At 51.6% G+C, this 17,668-nt stretch overlaps 1 protein-coding gene across 2 annotated transcripts in view; it reads left to right on the forward strand.

Moving 5' to 3' along the window:
* Positions 1-7,041: 7,041 nt before the first annotated feature.
* The window catches only part of bcor (BCL6 corepressor), a 31,963-nt gene continuing 21,336 nt past the window's right edge, over positions 7,042-17,668 (forward strand). For both annotated transcript variants that reach the window (XM_084022945.1, XM_084022946.1), the window contains exons 1-2: positions 7,042-8,320; positions 17,566-17,647. In XM_084022945.1, coding sequence (XP_083879071.1) covers positions 17,645-17,647 — 3 coding nt within the window. In that variant the 5' untranslated portion in view covers positions 7,042-8,320; positions 17,566-17,644. The remainder of the gene's footprint in view (positions 8,321-17,565; positions 17,648-17,668) is intronic.

The following is a 17,668-nucleotide window of genomic DNA, read 5'->3' on the forward strand; positions in this document are numbered from 1 at the left end:
GGTTTTTACTTGAATGTGCACTCCATCAAATAAATGAGCAGGAGAGACATTTCATAACAAAGCTGAGACTGGGCGTGTTTATTTCATTTTCACATTCATGCCATCCCTCATCCCCCCCCCCCCCCCCCCCCCCCCCCCCCACCCCCCCCCCCCTTTGACGTGTGTGTGCGTGTGCACGCGCCGTTAAGACGCCTGCTTAAATAATGGATATTAATTATTGGTCGAACCCCTGCTGGCCCCATGCCTTGTCTCCAAATCTGGGTTAACTGGATTCTGATTAATGAAATGTGTGCGTGTCCTCCAGAAAGCAGACTTTTCCTCCCGCGCACCTACATCTTCTTCACCCCCCCTCCATCCTGCATGCAAAGAGCTCGGGAAATAAGCGAACCTCCCTGCCACGCAAGAAGAAATTATTACCCCCCCCCCGTATCGTCGCATGCGCCGTAATTGGATACAATTTAACACCCCGCGGCCCACGGGCATGTCGGCAGGCGCGCTGCCTACTATTAGCTCGCCTCGCCTCGCCACCCTATCATTTGTCAGATCTGTGTTTGTGTGCTCCTTTTGCCTGCCTGCGTGTGTGTGTGCGCGCGTGTGAGCGCGTGCATGTGGCTCGAGAAACCGGAGCCATTGTTGGAGTCCGGCCATGACCTAGCTGTGACGCACAGAGAGAGATAGAGAGACATAGAGAGACATAGAGAGACAGAGAGAGAGAGAGCTGCCCGGACGCTGGCTGAAAAACAAGCCGGAGCCGTGAGCGAGGCCGCCCCCCCCCCCCTGTCCTGCTGTCTATTAGCGCCCCGGCAGTATTTACAGGCGGGGATGTGGTGGAGGGTATACCCCTCCTAAACCCGGCTCCCCCCCCCCAGCCTTGCACGATGTCTTTAAAACATGAATAATTGACTGGAAGTTCTCCCTGAACCCCCCCTTGAAAATTGTCTGTTGAATAAGTTAAATGTTGAAACCAGGTTTAACAGAGAGCCTGTCCGTCTGTTGCACTTTGTTCTAAACTGAAATTTAAATGATAGAGTTTTTATTTTGGAAAACAAAAAGACTGTAGGTTTTTTTGAGCAAACAGAAGTAAATAGTGCGTTTTGTTGGGGGACTATTTCCAGCGGTGGATTAATCCACATGCAGGGCCCCTTTATGGCAGTGTGTAAATGCAAAACCAGTACATGTTCAGCAACAGTGCTGCTCCTTGATGGGTTTTTAAACAACAACAACTGGAGCTAGTTAACAACCAAAAACATATAAAAGTAAAAATAATAAGCAGCGACGCAGCCTTTTTACAGTCATACTTGTATTCTATTGACTGCATGCGATGCTGAGCACAAGCTGGAGCTGTTGGGAGTAATGTTGGAGCCCCACATTGATTGTTTTGGGGGGGGGGGGGGGTCAGCAGCAACATTTTCTGGCTCTGGGCCCCAAAAACAGGTTAATGTGGCCGGAACGCTGCAGAACACAATAAAAACCTGAATGTGCAATAAATCCCAACAAACACCAACAAGTAGTCAGACTCTCTAAGACACCTGATCCTGGATCAGTTAGTTTTATTCTCATGTGAAGCCAGAATCCAAGTGTTTAGAGTTCAGCATTGTAAGTGTGATAATGTTGCTTAATATATTAGATTAAATGAGGAAATGTAATCTGGATATATATCTTAAATGCTTCAACGAGTCTTTAATATTTCTAAAATATTATTATTATTATATATTCTAATGGTTTTCATGCAGCAGATGCATCCATTGTCCTTAATTCTACTACAAATATTTTTGAATCGCGAGTCAAAATTAGAATTCGCCCACCAGGCACAGAATTTAACGCGTATTTAAACAAAAAAACAAAAATGTAAAATGTCCAATTATGTCGTCATATCACGTTCTAAATGATCAGTCATTCCTTGCATGTTTTTATTACATATACGCGTGTGTGTATTTCCCAGAGAACCGCGTGTATTAGACGGATCCCTGCGTCGGATAAACAGCTCGGCTGCTGCCGGAGCGCAGAGACCGGCAGACGGAGAGAAAGCAGCGGAGCTTCAAGCGCTGCGATCCGGTCCCGAAAGAGTTAAACTAATCTCTCTCTCCCTCTCCCTCTCCCTCTCCTCCTCTCTCTCCACACACACAGGCTGCCACCGCCCCAGATACAGAGGGGCGCCTCTCCCCAGCCAGCCAGCCTCCGCTAATCGCAGTGGCAGGAGGGGGAGGGGGGAGTTGAGTGCCGGCGGCCTCTCACAGCGCTGGCTTTTTATTGACGCTGCCTGCCTCTGTGTGTGTATGTGTGTGTGTGTGTGTGTGTGTGTGTGTGTGTGTGTGTGTGTGTGTGTGCGTGCGTGCGTGCGTGCAAGCCGCGTTGCATGCTTGTGGGTGCGTGTCAGAGCGAGAGAGCTGTAAAGAGGTGGGTGTGTGTCTCCCTTCGCTCTGCGCGTAAAGCGGCGTCGTGTGTGTCTGTGTGCGTGCGTGCGCGTGCATGTGGGATGTGTGTGCGCTTCCCCGCCAGCAGCGGAAAGCACAGAGAGGCGGGGAACTGGGAGGGTGGGTGGCGAGGTTATGAGCGGAACTCGACAGAGGCCGACAGACGAGGGGGGGAGGAGGGGGAGGAGGGGAGGGAGGGGATCTTTCTTGTGCTGCGCTGAGCGCCGCCACCGTTTCTCCTTCCTCTCAGATAAGGTTCGTTTGAAGGTTTTAATCTTTATTCTCGTTAAAAAAAAGAGACGCGACTGAATGTTTTTTGTCCGCGCGGTTTGTGGGGGAGGGGGTGAGGAGGGGGGGGAGGGGGGTGTTGACGCCCATGATCCCCAAGGTCGGAATAATAAGTGTGATTGATCGCCTTGGTTATTCTGTGTCACGGGGCCCACTGATTGATTGCATCGATGAATTTAGCTGCCTATTGATTAGGGTTTAATCTATAGGTCCATGCCTCTCACTACTCCAATAATCCCCCTCTCCCCCCTTCCTCCCCCCCTCGCTCTGTTTGGCGCGGAGCCACGCTCGCCCTGCCGCGCCAGGCTGTAATTATCCCGGTGAGGCCGCTAACGCAGCGTGGCGCGCCTGTGGGGAACCGGTTAGCCCTACAACACCGGGAGGGGGGGGAGGTGCGTGCACGCGCGTACACGTGCGTTAGTGGGACACACACACACACACACACACACACACACACAGACAGGAGAAAAACGGCGCTGTGTTGATGGTTCACCAGCGGGTATGGAGGCTTTCTTCTAACCGCCTCGCTATAAAGTCACGAGTTCCCGTAAGAATGTTAATGGGAGCAGACGAGCGCGTGGACGGGCGGGACGGGTGCGTGAGCGCGTGAACGGACGGGACGGGTGACGAGCGCGTGAACGGACGGGGTGGTGCGTGAGCGCGTGAACGGACCGGATGGTGCGTGAGCGGCATCGTGAGCGTTCTTAAACGTGTGATCCGATTATAGATCCATCGATATGTAAAGTGTGCACGTGGCCTGTGCGTGCTAGTGAGTGTGCGTGTGTGTGTGTGTGTGTGTGTGTGTGTGTGTGTGGTGTGTGTGTGTGTGTGTGTGTCTGTGTGTGTGTGAGTTGCAGTAAGCGATCCATAACGATCTGCAGGTGGATTGTGCTGATTAGTACCGGCTGCTGCAGACTGAGCTGCGTGCAAAGAGCTTCCTGCAATCTGAGCCTTCCGACTGTGTGTGTGTGTGTGTGTGCGCGCGCGCGCACGCGCTTGTGTGTTGGCAGTCAGCCCTTTCGAAAATGTGTGTGTCTGTTTTGAGGACAGCATGTGTATATTTGGTTAATGTGTGCTGAAGGTGTGTATGTTTGTGTGCTTGTGTGAACTTGCCATGAATACGGCGTGTGTGTATGTGTGTGTGTGTGTGTGTGTGTGTGTGTGTGTGCGTGTGTGTGTGTGTGTGTGTGTGTGTGTGTGTGTGTATGTATGTATGTGTGTGTGTGTGTGTGTGTGTGTGTGTGTGTGTGTGTGTGTGTGTGTGTGTCAGGCCAACGCTTCAGTGTCTGATTGCAACAGCAGATGGCTGGATCACCGTGACCTCCCAGAGTGTGGCTCCCTCTACACCGGGGTGCACGGATGTGTGTGTGTGTGTGTTCACGCTGTTTCTCGGTTTATACAACGCGCACACACACACACACACACACACACACACTCACACTCCTCTGTGTAACTAGAGTGACAGTTAGAGGACGGGATCCCGGATTTGAAGCACGTTTTCAAAGGCACACGCTGTTCTCGGCCGGCGCTTCAAACCACAAAGTTCACACACGCTCGTAAAAAGTGCAGCCATAAAAAGGTCTGCGCGCTCCAGACCTGTTTCTGTGTGTGTGTGTGTGTGTGTGTGTGTGTGTGTGTGTGTGTGTGTGTGTGTGTGTGTCTGACACTCTCAGGTGTGTTGTTTTCTTCCTCTCTTCCTCCGTATGTGTGTGTTTTCCTGTGATTGAGCGTCAGAAAGCTGCTTTGCCCCGCGGTTCCTCGGAGCAATATTCACCCTAATCCAGTTTCAGCGAGTGATGGAGCGAGCGTTTGAGTCAGGGAGGGGGGGGGAGGGAGGGGAGGAGGGGGGAGGGAGGGTGAGTGCTGCGACTCCGCTCCGTCTTTCCAACACCCATCTGACCTTTCAACGTGGTTATTACTCATGCATGACGTCACCGAGTCTTTTTCTTTTTTTTAACCGCTGCGTTTCTCCCGACTGACTCCTCCGCTGGGTTTGGATTAAATTACAGCATCCCTCCGAGGCCCCCCTCCATTTAAGACAATACCAGCAGGAGTGGGGAGTGGGTGGCGTGGGGTTGCCAGGTTGGATCCATATACCTGCAAAAAAAACATCTGGGCAAAGGGAAGCGAGGGGAACATCTGGCGTCCAAATGTGGAGACACTTCGTCGTCGGGACGATGATGGCGTCCTTCCTGTGGACGCGTGTCCTCGTGTCTCTGGAGACCAGAGAGGACCAGAACACGCTGCTGGTTTCACTGCAAAGAGGCAGGTATGCTGGTCTGGGCAGGTCCAGCTGCTGGTCTGGGCAGGTCCAGCTGCTGGTCTGGGTAACCGGCTGCTGGTCTGGGCAGGTCCAGCTGCTGGTCTGGGTAGGGCTGGCTGCTGGTCTGGGTAAAGCCAGCTGCTGGTCTGGGTAAAGCCAGCTGCTGGTCTGGGTAAACACTGCTGCTGGTCTGGGCAGTGTCCAGCTGCTGGTCTGGGCAGAGCCGGCTGCTGCTGCCGGCCGACCACATGAAAATGAGAGCGTCTCCGCCTGTGTTGTTTCCTGCTGGTCCTGTGGTCGGCTTCTAAAGGCTGCCGGACCGTTTGTTCCATTCGCAGCTCGATGACGCGCTGCGTTTTTATTAGTGACCTCTTTAGGATCTGGACGGCTCTGAAACACGAAGCAAGGCCACATCACGATGAGTGGAAGTGGGATTCTGTTTAGACGAGTTCAGCTTTCCTTTCCAGGGTTTGGTCGCTCTTGTTGAAACTGTTCACACACATCCGAAGCACCGAAGAGAAAGCAGAACCCGATCTATTTGATCGGCTGAAAACACAAACTTTTGAAGAATCAAGTGCAGCTAGGATGATTGAGATATGGTGTTGTTACATGGTTTGGCCAGCAGAGAGAAAATAAAACACCAAGGTGAATGATAAAATACATGAACAGCAAGATTCATAGGAAAAAGTGAAAATTTTTGAGGAAAATCGGAAATTTGCAAGATAGTCTTATAGCCCATTTTTTCCTCATATTTGAAACTTTTTTCTCAAAGATTTACAACTTTTTGCTCTGAAATTTGCATTTTTGTAATTTTGCAATTTGAATCTTGTACATTTGCTACTTTTTTTCTCATACGTTTGCGACCTTTTTCCCATACATTTGCGATTTTGTATTCTTGTAAATTCGCTTATTTCTATCTCATGCATTTCTCATAATTTTTGGCTTTTCGCATAAAATTGCTACTTTTTTCTCGTAAATGTTCACCTTCATTGTCGTCTATTTTTGTGACTATTTTCTCGTAAATGTACGAACTTTTTTCTCAGAATACTGCCCCCTTCTCTTGTTTAAATGAGATCTTTTTGGCACTAATACACCATCCTAAATAAAAGCCAATATCAGAATTTTATTTCTCCCTAATATCGGAATCATTGAATGTCTTCGCCGTTTTATATCACGTACGTCCAGCAGACTAAATTTAAAGAGGCATTTCCCTCCGACCTCACTCAAGTTCACTTCCTCTTTTCTGGTTTTGAAAAACGTGTCCAGAGTGTTTAAATCTGGAAAGTCTGGTCTCGTGTTTTATCGTAAGCTTGGCTGTTTTGTATGAATAAACTCCTGATTCTTCTTCCTCCGTCTCGCTGCAGCAGCAGGACACAACGCTGTGTCTGATTGGCCGCTGCAGAGTCTTGTCAGCTGATCTCCTCTGGTTGTTTGTGTTTGTTGACCGGGCGTTGTGGTGCCTCTCCGGCGTGGACGTCGCCTCCTCGCCTCCTGCTGTGGTCGCGGTGGGCAGCTCCCAGATCTGCCCCCACCGATCACAGCAACGTGCCCGGGGCTTTTATTAAAGCCTCATTAAGGATAAAAGCCAACGTTCTGTCTAGAAAGAGAAGGTTTGGTTGTCTCTGAATCCTCCCACTCCTCCTCATCTCCTCTCCTCTTCCTCGCTTCCTCTCTCAAACTTTCTGGATGATCTTCCCTCGGGCATGAACTCGCCACGCGTCCGTATGGAGTTTGTTTGTGGGACCGCCGTCTGGTCCGACTCCTACTTCCAACAGCTGTGTTGAACGCCGGGCAGCTCTTCCAAGCTCTCTTTCCTACTCCTACTCCGCTTCTGTCTGTCTGTCTGCCTGCCTGTCTGTCTGCCTGTCTGTCTGCACACACACACACACACCTCAGGCTTGATATTCATAGCCTCCCTCCCTCCTCCTCCTTCACTTGACATGGGAGCCTTAACAGATGTGCCCCAGCCTTGAGCTCCCCCCCCCCCCCCCCCCCCCCCCTCTATTGCCTCGTGCTTCACAGATTCACCTTATCTGTTGTTGTTGTTGTTGTTTTGGAGGGGGGGGGGGGGACACAGGTGACATCATTTGTATGTGTAACTATATTTAGATTAATATGGACATATGGTTATTCATCACCTTTACCTACATTTATATCAAACTCTTTCTCTTTTAGTCAAATATCTATTTGTTCCATTTAAATATTTTACCTTATTTTTATACATTTATATTGAATATTTCTTATAATCATCAAGTTTTATATAATATTATTGCTTTTACTTTGTCTTCTGCCTTATTTCTGCCGCTCTGCTTCGTGTGTGTGCGTTCCCCCCTGTTCGTGTGTCTCCATGTGTGTGTGTGTGTGTGTGCGTGTGTGTGTGTGCGTGTGTGTGTGTGTGTGTGTGTCTGTGTGTGTGCGTGCGCGCGCAGCCAGTGCCGTGCGCTGGAGGCTTATGGTAATTGCGGTCTCCCGACTGGCCTTCTGGGTAGAGTCTGCGCGAGTGGGAGTGGAGCGAGTCGCTCGGTCTCGGCAGCGTTCATCCATTCTGCGCGGCACTCCCCGTACGGCTCCGTGCGTCCTCCTCGGTGCGAACCGGGGGTTTGTTCTCTCTCTCTCCCTCCCTCTCTCTCCCCTCTCGAGCGCGAGACGCGGTGACGCCTCGCGGACTTAAAAAAAAAACCCTTCAGAGAGCCTCGTGAGCCGCGGATTCCGGTGTGTGGTGTGTGTGTGTCGGAGAGAGAGGACATGGAGTGACGGAGAGCGGGAGAAAAGGGGGCTTTTTTTTCTTCTCTTCTCCGAGGACGGCGTGCTCCGCTCTAACCCAACATGGCGCTGCTGCGAGGTACAGCCGAGCTGAATTAATTCCTCCGCGAGTCCGCCGACCTCGCCACCTGTATCCTGTCGGGGCCCCCCGGGCCCGCACGGCACCGTGTGCTCTCCGGAACCTTTGGATTTCTCTAGAAACACATCCAGACGCGCGTTGGTTCTTGTATTGGATGGTTTTTTTCGGTGTCGCTTTGTGACATTTGTGCAGCAAGAAAAGTCCGTTTGAATTAAAACGGCTTGATGGATGAGAGTTTCCTGTAGAGACAATAGAACCGGGACCTTTTTAATGTTGAGTTTTTGTTTTTCGTGACAAGTGGATAACCTGTTAGACACTTTGAGTTGTTTTTTTGTTCTTCCTCCGCTCGGGATTGTGCGTCTCCGGGAGAGACGGGGAGACCGGGACCGGGGGCTCGCTGGTCTACGTGCGCACGGACCTCCGTCCTCCCGAGTTAACTTGGACGGGGGGAGAAAAACAAGGAACAAGGCGTGAGTTCGGGGCGACGGCTGGAAGTAGCAGCTATTAAACCAGGTGAGCCAATCAATGACATTTAAACTGTTTTTCTCTTCGGTGGACTCTGTCCCGGACGCGCCGGTTCTGTTTAAACATATACTGGAGTCTTGGTGTTTTTTTAACGGGTCCGGTGTTGTTCGGTACTGGGCTGTGGATCAAAGGCGGCGTCTGGTCTTGTCTGGGTCTGGTCTGGTCTTGGAGCGGAGCGCGACAGTCCGGTGCTGCGCGCAGAGACGCGGAGCGGATCGGCCACTTCTAAGAATAGCGCATAGGGTGGTCTTTGTGCGTTTCGGCGGGGCAGTGGCATGTGGTTGATAAATAACACACACACACTCACACACACACACACACGTAATGATCCGACCGTGAGCTTGGCCTCTCTTTTTGTTTTTTATAACAACTGTCCTGTCAGACCGGAGGTGAGAAGGACGTCCCGGAGATTAGCGGGCTGGAGAGTGGCGCCGTGAATATTCAGTGCTTTTCGCACTCCGTTCCGAGACGAAGTGTGTGTGTGTGTGTGTGTGAGAGAGAGAGAGTATGTATGTACGCGTGTGCGTGCGCGCACACGGAGCTTCTGCGCTAAACAAGGTTACGGAATCCAGCCTCGCCCTGCCAAAGGGAAGCAGCGGCGCTGCTCCGTTTATATACGGTTCAGTTCAGTTGGAGGGCATCCCCGCGATCTGTGCGCGCGCGCGCGCGTGTGTGCGCGTGGCAGCGATGTGTGTGTGTGAGAGAGAGAGGGGGGGCTTTGTTTGGACAGAGTGGACGTTGATCAGTTGTCTCATCAGTCCCGAAGGTAGCGTTGGGGGAGGAGGGGGGAGGGAGGGAGGAGGGGGGACGGGACTGCACCGCTCACCTTCCTGTCTAGTTGATGGAAACCGCTCTGGCATCCTGCCAGCACACACACACACACACACACACACACGCACACACGCCTCGTGTCTTGCAGGTGTTCTCTGATGTGACTCCGCTGCAGCGTGTTTTGTTCCGTTCAGTCTCGCTGTGACTGTTTTTTGGCTTTTCGGGGGGAAACGATCTTTACGCACGAAGGATCCGAGCAGCGCCAGTTAGGACTCCCCCTCCTCCCCCCGGACCCCCCCCCCCCCCCCCCCCCCCCTCTCCCCCTGCGGCTACGAGACGCGCCGCGCTCCTGTTGGGAGAAAGTGACACCCGGACTTCTTTCATATTATTATATAGTTTTAAAAGCCGCCGTGATTCCTTCATTGTTGTTGCGATCCTTGAATCCAACCCACTCGTTTTCAACTTTAAACCATGTACTCCCCCCCCCCCCCCCCCCCCCCCTCACAGCACGCAGCTGTCCGTACGTTCCGGGGAAAGTTGCCGTTTAACGCGCGGCCCTTAACGCTCCTCCTGCGGGCCCCGAGCTCCACATTTCACGAGCAACAAAGCAGCGTTTAACCGAGACGGTGCTCTCTAAACGGCTTCACCGGGCCCGGCGCTCCCGGGCTCGTATCGCCGGGGGGGGGGGGAGTACGGCTCGTATTTCCTCCCCTCCTCCCCTCCTCCCCCCTCCGTGCCGTCTCGCCTCCCCGCACGTCCCCGAAGCCCACACGCGGGCACTAATTAGGGCACGCTCTCTTAGGACGATCGATGTGGCCTCATATCGGCCGGCTCCAGCTCATTGACGAGCTGAGTGAGCGGGAGCAGCTAAAGACCACTTCCCAGACCCGATCCGCCACGAGGATCTCCCGGTCTGAAGGGATCGAGCAGGTTGGCGGAGCAGGACCTCGTGTTGGGACCTTTGGGATCTGGGAGATTAACTGGTGTTGGGGGGAGGAGGGGGGGCAGCATAAGAGCTGTATTGTATTTAAATGCCCCCGGAGGTGGGCCGGCTCCCAGACCACTTTACATCGGATCCTCCCGGAGTAAAAACTAAAACAACAAGCGGATCGGATCCTGAATCTGTGGATCCGGAACAGTGACGCAGAAACCACGTGATTGAATTACGTGTCCTCTCGCTGTGCTGTGGTGAATCCCGTCTTGGTGGAGACACATCGGGACTTGTGGAGCTGTTTACCGCCGGTTCGAGGTGTTGACGTGTTTGTGCCACACTGATGATGATTCTCCCTGAACACCACGACGCAGTGGAGCAACGCGTTGCCTCCTCCTTCTCAGCAACCTTTCCGCGGCAGACAGCCTCGCTCGTGACTCTGGAAGCTTTTAAAGAAGGAATACTTCACATTCTGCGTGGGCCGGGTGTATTTATAGCGCACCGGGGCCTACGCGGCGGACTGTTTTGCGCATCGTGTTTTCCACTGTGAAGGCAGCGTGGGGCTGATCTGGTTCCCAGGTGTTGAAACCGAGATGGGGGGGGGGGCTATTAGCCTCTTTCACAGCCTGTCCGAGGCGAGAATGTCGTCATTGCTTTATGGCTCGCGCGCATTAGCGGTCACAGTCAGGGGTCAAAGGTGGTGGTCTCCGAACCAACCAAAAAGCTCTTTGATTCCCGATGTTTGTTAACATTAAAACACCAGATGAGCCCGATTTACTTTGTTTTTGTCTTGTTTTTTTGGGGGGGGGGGGGAATCCACAGAGCTGTGAGGCGCACCTGAAGGCATCGCCAGCCTGCTGAGCGATGATGGGTGGTGGTGGGGGGGCAACAACAACCACACCACCTCCATTTGAAAGCCATTAACCTGCTGTTTCTTATCTGGAATCAATAAGGAGCACGCGGGGATTATTGCGCGCGGACGCGTCAATAAAATCAGCGGATCAAAGCGGCTCTGATGTATTTTTTTCTTCTTCTTTTTTTTTGGACAAAAAGGCAAAAAACTAAAAACCCGTTCGTGTTGTTTAATATCCAGGCGGAGACACGAGGTCTGTCTTATTGTGTTCGCGCTTGTTTTTTTCTCTCTCTCTCTCTCTCTCGCTCGTGTCGTCGCTGCCGGCGCTGCCGAGGCGGGGAGGGGGGGAGGAGGGGGAGGAGGGGGGAGGTGCGTGTGAACAAAAAAAGCGGAGGCGCGGCAGAGAGCCGAGGAGAGATCGGTTTTCCAGGCGCTGCGCTGCTCCCGGAGGAGACGTCACGGTTTGATTGAAGCTATGCTCCGTGCTGGCCTCCCGGGACCTCGCGATGAAACGGGAGAGCTGTCCCCCCTCCTCCCCCTCCTCCCTCCCCCTCCCTCCCCTCTCTCTCAGCGCTTCACAAAGCTTTTTGTTTCGACGAGGTCTGGAGCGCACGGATCACTTCCCCGCAGAGATGTGTCGGGGCCCCCAGTAGCGGGCCTCACCGGCACACCGGCGGTCATTACGGCCCCGGGAGACCCGTACCTCAGCCTATTCTCTACTATCAAACATTTTAACTCTTATTTCTATATACAATTAAAAAAAAACCTCCTTTTTGTTTTGCTTCATGTGATTATAAAATGGAAGTAATTAAAAAGAGGCTGAAGCCGGGCTGACGGTGTGTAGTTCACTGACCTCTCCGTGGCCTATCGGGAGATTGATTTACAGCGGAGTAACGATGACCTCCTCCCCCCTCCTCTCCCCCTCCTCCCCCCTCCTCCGGGCTCTGCAGGCTCCGTCTTGATCGGGCCTCGTTTGCTTTTTCAACGAATATTATTTTCCCTTTCCTGATTAAATCCCTCCGCAGCGGCGACGCACAGCCCCCACAGAGGAACTACTTCTAAAAATAATGTATTTTAAACTCACCACGTGACCTTTAAAAAAACACATCTAGGCCACGTCAGAGGTGTGGGGGCTGTTTACCTCACTGACTCAGCACCGGCGTTCATTTAGCCTAATTTACGTCTTTACATGCCTCCGATAATTAAGCCTCCTTTAAACAGGCCATTCATCCTATAGGAGGGGGGGGGGGGGGGGGGGCACAGGGGGTTTCCTGCTCGCGTAATGTGCTTTCATTAGGAACACATGAAAGCAACGCCAGCGTTTCAAAGGAAAGTCAAGAAAGCTCCGGTAAACGCGGGCCCACTCATGCATGCGCGTCCCCACTCATGCATGCGCGTCCCCGCTACAATCCCGTCCTCTGGGCGCATAAAGGGCCATTTAGTCGCGTTTGGCCCGCGATGAATAGCGCCAGTTCAGCAGCAGCCGCCGAGCGCTGTGACAGCACGGGGGGGGGGCACAATGTTGGCGTTGTTGACGGCCGTGCTGCCGGAGGGGGGAGGGGGGAGGGGGGAGGACCGTGCACCGACTTGCATGCGGCCGTCCGCGGAGGGGGGAGGAGGGGGGGTTGTTTACAGCTCAGTCCGCTAAACAGGGTGACAGCTGAAGAGACGCCGGCGGAGTCCGCGTGTCCGCGTGCCCTCCCTTCCCTCCGTCCACGGCTCCGCTCCGACGTGCACGCTCCTCCACCCCCGCGCGCGCGCACGGAGCGGACCGCCGAGGCTCCATTGAGATGATCAATGGGACCATTTGGCACACGTCGGCTTGATGATCAATAACAATTAAAATAGGTCTCTCTCTCTCTCTCTCTCTCTCTCTCTCTCTCTCTCTCTCTCTCTCTCTCTCTCTCTGAGCGCGAGGCCCCTGCGTGTTTTGTAGTCAGGTTGTAGTTCTACTCCGCGCTCTCGTGACTTTTTTCCTCAGACGCTGATATTTCTACTTCCTTTCGTGTTTAGGCACACACACGCGCGCGTGTGTGTGTGTGTTTACGTGCGTGTGCGCGCCCTGATTTAATCCCTGTTTATGCCCACCACCCCCGTCGCTGCGGAGATTATCCTGCGTCACACTGCACCCCCCCCCTCCCGATCCGAGCGGAGCCGTGCGCTCCACCACGGAGCCCTGGCAACGCTCCAGGGACAAAGAGCGCGAGGTTGCCCACCCTGTCGTCACAGCGCGAGACCACCCCCCCACCCGTTTCCTCCTCCCGCGAGCGAGCGGATTATCCGACGTCATCACAAACACGCGGGAGGTGTTTATGAATGATTGATGGCGCTGGTTTCTGCGCGCGTGGATCCGCGTTTCCTGGCGGTCATTTATCAATTTGTAAAGAGCGAGAGAGAGAGAGAGGAAGCTGCCAGTGGTGTTAGAACACACACGCGCACACACGCACGGACGCACATTACCGGTGCGCACGCAACCGCGCCGCTGCACGGGGCCTCAGCCCCGGAGGAAATGATGAGCGGTGCCGGTGCGTGTATACCGCGGGTCACGGAGAGTTCAAGTAATTGTCAGAAACAGGAAACGAGGGAGGGGGAGGGAGGGAGGGAGGGAGTTTATTTTCTCTCCTCCTTCACCCTTAATCAGTCTGCCCTTGTTCGCTTCTTCATCCCGCATAATATATATAATATATATATAATACCGAAAAAAACACGGAGCTATGCGAGGTTCCGCTAAAAACAGCCGGTGGTTTTGTGTTTAATGGTGCGCGTCGGGGCTCCGCTCCAGCGGTCTGGTTTATAAACGCAGCCCCGACCGCCGTCCCCCCTCCTCCCCCGCGTCCCCCTCCCCTCCCCCCGCCTGCTGCTGCTGCCGTCGCCGCCGACCACTGTGATGGATTGGACGGCCGTCGGGAGTTGTTTGTTGCGCAAACTATTCTTAGCAGCGGGGATGAGCGTCAACACACCCCTGCTGCCTCTCTCTCTCTCTTTCCTTCCCCGTCCTTCCACTCAGACGTGACATTTTGGAAGGATACCCCCCCCCCCACACACACACACACACACACACACACACACACACACATCCGGTTTATAGGCTGCTAATGTCAGGCAAGACGCTCTCTTCTCTTTTTCTGTTTTTTTATATAAATCTTCAAACCTCACTGAAAAAACGAACCTTCGATTTTTAATCATAAACCTCTTTCTTAGACTCCAGGGTGTGTTGAATGTTTTACACCATTTCAACACACACACACACACACACACACACACACACACACACACACACCTTCCCAGCATTTAAAATAACAGAATGACTAACGCACGTCACCGCGTGTCTCATAAATCAGGTGTTTGGAAAGTTCTCGCTGAGCTTTCTGATTTATGTGTCGTCACGTGACATAGCTGCGTTATACGTGTGGTTTGGTTTGAACCTGTTCCTGGTCCGGCTGCTGGTCTTCAGGTCCAGGACTCGGATCCTCATTCATTATAAAAGAATGATTATTAAAGCCGACTATGATGTCGAGGTCTGCTTTAATAGGTTGCTTTTTATTGGCTGAATGCAAAAAGTAAGAAAAGATGGAATTTTGCATCAATCTCTCAACAAAATGAGGCTTCTTCTTTTGACCTTCACATCTAAAAAGCATCAATATTTCCATTATTTTCCCCCTTTTTTTATGTTTTTTTAATGGAATGGAAAAACGAGGCTAAAATCAGATGCCAGTCTCAGACTCTGGCTCCGGGACTGTAACAACATCACCGTGCCTCCGCTTCCCTCTCAAGTACGCACGGCATTCAGCAGAAACCACAATCAGCCAGGCCAGAACCTCCAAACGTCCGAAGGCTGCGTCTTATTCCCTGCGGTGCGCCGTCAAGTGCTTGATCCTGACCTTGAGGGCCAGCTGCAGCCTCTCATCTCCTCCGGGCCGCTATTAATTTCACGGGAACGACAGGTGCCGGCGAACGACGCGCTCCGAGGCGGCACAACCGGCCTTTTATCGAGCCGACCCGTCCGTGAACGCATCAGTCTCCCTCCCTCTGTTGTCTCCCAGGTTTGTTTGTGTTTTCCTGGAAACCTAACCCAGATGTGGGCCGTACGCCAGCAGCACATATTTCATTAGAGCGGGGAAGGTTGCGTTTAGGTTAAACGGAAATGTCCATAAAGGCAGCGTGTCATTGGATAGCTGCGTCTGCATAAGAGGCTTATTTTTTCATTATCATGTTTGGTTTTCGTGCAGCACCGGCTCTCTCCAGTGAGAGAGGTGCTGTGTGTGTGTGTGTGTGTGTGTGTGTGTGTGTGTGTGTGTGTGTGTGTGTGTGTGTGTGTGTGTGTGTGTGTGTGTGTGTGTGTGTGTGTGTGTGTGTGTGTGTGTGTGTGTGTGTGTGTGTGTGTGTGTGTGTGTGTGAGAGTGTGTGTGTGTGTGAGTGCACGTGATGCTCCAGGAAATAATCGTAACGACACTGATGTGATTTCTCAACGTGTCTGTAATTTGCAGAAACGCCGCCGCCTCCACACGGCTGCACGCACGTTCGTGTCGACACTCGGAGCGGCGGTTGTTGTTGAAGCAGGACCGGCCTCGGGGAGCTGTTGGAGGGGGAGGGAGGAGGGGGGAGGAGGGGGAGGAGACGTGCCGAGGGGCCCCGCAACAGGCTGATTAATGGGCCCCGGGTCAACGGCAATAAAAAACGGGTGGCTGCGAGGCTCAGAGGCGTTTCTCTGCGATGATCGAGGAAAGTCGTTTCTCTGCTGCTCGCCGAGGATTCACTTCCACCATTTAAAAGCACCTCTCTCCCCCTCTGTCTCCCCCCTCCCTCCCCCACCGCTGCCTTGCAGTCATCAAAACGTTAATATTCCCTTTTTTTAATAAAATCTGCCCAGCGGGAGCAATAACTCCACACGTCTCCCTTGTTCAGGGTTGGTACGGTGCTGGAAATCCTTGAAAACATTTGGATTTTAGTGTGGTGTTTTCAAGGTTTGAAAAGTGCTTGGATTTAGAATAAAGGTCTTGAAATGTGTGTTGTATGTGATGACATCTATGATAGAACAGAGAAAAGAAGATCTCCATATTTGAGGGACTGAAAACAGCATTTTCTGACATTTCTTTATGAAAAATGCCTTTTGATGATGAACAGATGATGAAAATAGTTGGTGATTATATTTCTGTGGATCTGTTAGTGGAATTAGTTTTCCTTTCATTTGTGGTCCTTCTGTAAAAAGCTGTCTCCAAACATCATGTTGGTTGTTTAGAGGACAATAACATCTCATTTAATGTGATGAACAAGTGACATCATAAGTAGACTGAATACTGACCATTGGATTGATACAAAGATGGAGTTTACCACAGCTGGAAGGTGCTGGAAAAGCATGGAAATGCACCTGGAAAGTGCTTGAATGTGACTTTGGAGAAGGTGGAGGAAGCAGGCATTAAGATGCCACTCGACTCGACCTCCTAAGTGATCTGAATGCTGCACAAAAATATATTTCATGAATACCACATTTGTGGGCTTTTTGCGGTTTATTTGTCCTCGCTGGATTATAATTAACTTCACACTCATTAATACATAAAGCAAAGTATTGTCAGCTTTCTTTAATAAGTACATTTGTATGTTCACATATAACATGACTACATTTTTTTGGGGGGGGGCAGCTATAAATTTGCTGTAGAATAAATATGTGGTTGTTTAGTTTTTCTTAGAATGAGGTCATTAAAAGTCAACGTGGTTCACTTGTGAATTGCATTTGGTTCAATAACCTCCCCAGATTTCTATTTAGTCTTACTTCTAATAGTTCGTATACTTAGCTGATAAAAGCACCAATTATTAAATTTGTTTCTCCTAAAATGTTGCACGGATGAATGTTTGATATATTCTATATGAAGGCGATGTTGAAGAACTCACAGAAAGATTAACGGCCCCTTTTATGCTCCGGTGCTTTAAAGAAATTCAAATGTATAGAAAAACATTTAGAGATTAAAGGACGTTTCACACACAAAGGGGACTTTGATGTTTTTTTAATTGTCATTTCTCGTGATTTAAAAAAGTCCCTTTCCACCTCAGCGATCATATTGTTCTTTATCCTCCCACTTATGTCGCTCCCTCTCAAACCGAGTCGATTGTGAGTTTTTTCCAGTTTGTCTCTCTCTCTCTCTCACACACGATACTTTTGCGTGTCCGCCGCCGCTGCGAGAGTTTGTTGATCTGTGGCTCTGTGTTGGCGGGCGGTAAATGGTTCTCCCACCGAAGTGGTCTCTGATGTATAATCTTCCCTCGCTCCGCTGGCTGAGGCAGCGAGAGAGCAGGTCAAAGAGGGCACGGAAAACCAGAGTGTGGGGAACGTGACTGAATAGACGCGGCCCCACAATGCACGTCTCGCCCACAGGGTGGGGGGGGGGGGGGTGTTGACGGGTGGGGGGAGGGTGCTTTCATCTCCACCGACTACTTGTGTGGATTTGTGTGTGAAAAGAAGGCTGACTACAATCTTTAATTACTCTCAGTAATGTTTATTTGTTGACCCAGAAATTAAAAGATGTGAAATGTTTAATTTTTATATAATTTACTCTTTTTTCTAAATTGATTTTTTTGCATCGGGATTACAACAGCGCTGTGTGATAATGTGTGTGTGTGTGTGTTAATGTGTGTGCAGTAGAGCCAAGACACTGACTGCTAACTGTTTGCTCGTCTCCACAGGGCAACATCTGTTCGTGATGTCGATGCTGAGACACAAACCAACCTGGAAATAAGACAAGGGAACCACATCACACGAAACATGGCAAGTCCCCGACCCGAGTAC

This window comes from Eutrigla gurnardus, assembly GCF_963514095.1.
Source record: "Eutrigla gurnardus genome assembly, chromosome: 12".
NCBI classification, from domain to species: domain Eukaryota; kingdom Metazoa; phylum Chordata; class Actinopteri; order Perciformes; family Triglidae; genus Eutrigla; species Eutrigla gurnardus.